The 1,625-nt window shown below is 45.8% G+C and overlaps 1 protein-coding gene across 1 annotated transcript; it reads left to right on the top strand.

Moving 5' to 3' along the window:
- The first annotated feature begins 348 nt into the window (after positions 1–348).
- Positions 349–834, top strand: LOC144479224 (large ribosomal subunit protein eL38-like). Its single transcript, XM_078197887.1, has 2 exons — positions 349–383; positions 681–834. The coding sequence occupies exons 1-2, from the start codon at positions 349–351 to the stop codon at positions 832–834; spliced, it is 189 nt and encodes a 62-aa protein (XP_078054013.1).
- Positions 835–1,625: the final 791 nt, after the last annotated feature.

Consider the following 1,625-nt stretch of genomic DNA (forward strand, 5'->3'; position numbering starts at 1 on the left):
CAGATTTCTTCATTCAAAGGGTTGTGAATCTTGGGATATCTTTTCCCCAGAGGTGCTGTGGATGCTCAATTATTGAATATATTTTTGTCTGGGAGAGACAGGATATTGATCCCTCAGGTAATTAAGGGATATGGAGAATTGAAAATAAAGATCAGTGTAATCTACTGAATGATGGAGCCCCGGTTCAATGGGCAGTGTTAGTAATCTGGTTGTACAGTGTCGGGGTTATCACATCTGCTTTACACACAGAGGATTCTGGGTTTGGTGAGACCAATGCTATATCTTTCTCACTGAGCGACGGAGGCTCAGAGCGCGCTTTGGCTCCCCGCAGCTGGACTCATTGTGACAATGCCTCGGATTGTTGCAGAAATCAAAGACCTTTTTGGGGGCGGCACAGTGGTTAGCACTGCTGCCTCACAGCGCCAGGGACCCGGGTTCAATTCCGGCTTGGATCACTGTCTGCGCGGAGTCTGCACATTCTCCCCGTGTCTGCGTGGGTTTCCTCTGGGTTTCTGGTTTCCTCCCACAGTCCGAAAGACGTGCAGGTTAGGGTGCATTGGCCATGCTAAATTGTCCCTTAGTGTACCCGAGCAGGCGCCGGAGGGACTAGGGGGTTCTCACAGTAACTTCATTTCAATGTGACTGTAAGCCTACTTGTGACGAATAAATAAACTTCAAACTTTAACAGCAAGGAGAAAGGATGCAAAATCTGTGAGAATTAAGAAGAACAAGGAAAGTGCAGTGCAGCAGGTACCGGCACACACGGATAAAGGAAAGGCTGTAAAACTGAAACAGTCCCTGGCTCTAGTTCTGGCTGTGAAAGAACTGAAGTGAGGAGCTGAAATCTCGAATGTTATTCTGGATTTTCTTGAATAAAGAAAACGTAGGAAATTTGGCATGTCAGCTACGACTCTCATCAACTTTTACAGATGCACCATACAAAGCATTCTTTCTGGTTGTATCACAGCTTGGTATGGGCTCCTGCTCTGCCCAAGACCGCAAGGAACTACAAAAGGTCATGAACGAAGCCCAGTCCATCACGCAAACCACCCTCCCATCCATTGACTCTGTCTACACTTCCCGCTGCCTCGGCAAAGCAGCCAGCATAATCAAAGATCCCACGCACCCCGGACATTCTCTCTTCCACCTTCTTCCGTCGGGAAAAAGATACAAAAGTCTGAGGTCACGTACCAACCGACTCAAGAACAGCTTCCTCCCTGCTGCTGTCAGGCTTTTGAATGGACCTACCTCGCATTAAGTTGATCTTTCTCTACACTCTAGCTATGACTGTAACACTACATTCTGCACTCTCTCCTTTCCTTCTTTATGAACGGTATGCTTTGTCTGTATAGCACGCACGAAACAATACTTTTCACGGTATACTAATACATGTGACAATAATAAATCAAATCAAATTTTGAAAAACACTCCTGCTCCTATTTCATATGTTGTCATTACCTTGAGGTGCGTTTCTGTGTCACATATTCACACCATCACAGATAAACTTCTAACAGGGTTAGACAGGGTAGATTCAAAAAGAATGTTTCCAATGGTGGGGGAGTCCAGAACTAGGGGTTATAGTTTGAGGATAAGGGGTAAACCTTTTAGAACTGCGGTGAGGAGAA

Source organism: Mustelus asterias, chromosome 25 (genome assembly GCF_964213995.1).
Source record: "Mustelus asterias chromosome 25, sMusAst1.hap1.1, whole genome shotgun sequence".
Lineage (NCBI taxonomy): Eukaryota > Metazoa > Chordata > Chondrichthyes > Carcharhiniformes > Triakidae > Mustelus > Mustelus asterias.

Bases quoted from the DNA above. Each gene is read 5' to 3' on its own strand.
- LOC144479224 (XM_078197887.1), top strand. From the start codon at position 349: ATGCCTCGGATTGTTGCAGAAATCAAAGACCTTTT. The intron at 384-680 runs TGGGGGCGGCAC...TAAACTTCAAAC, and splicing joins GCAGAAATCAAAGACCTTTT to TTTAACAGCAAGGAGAAAGG.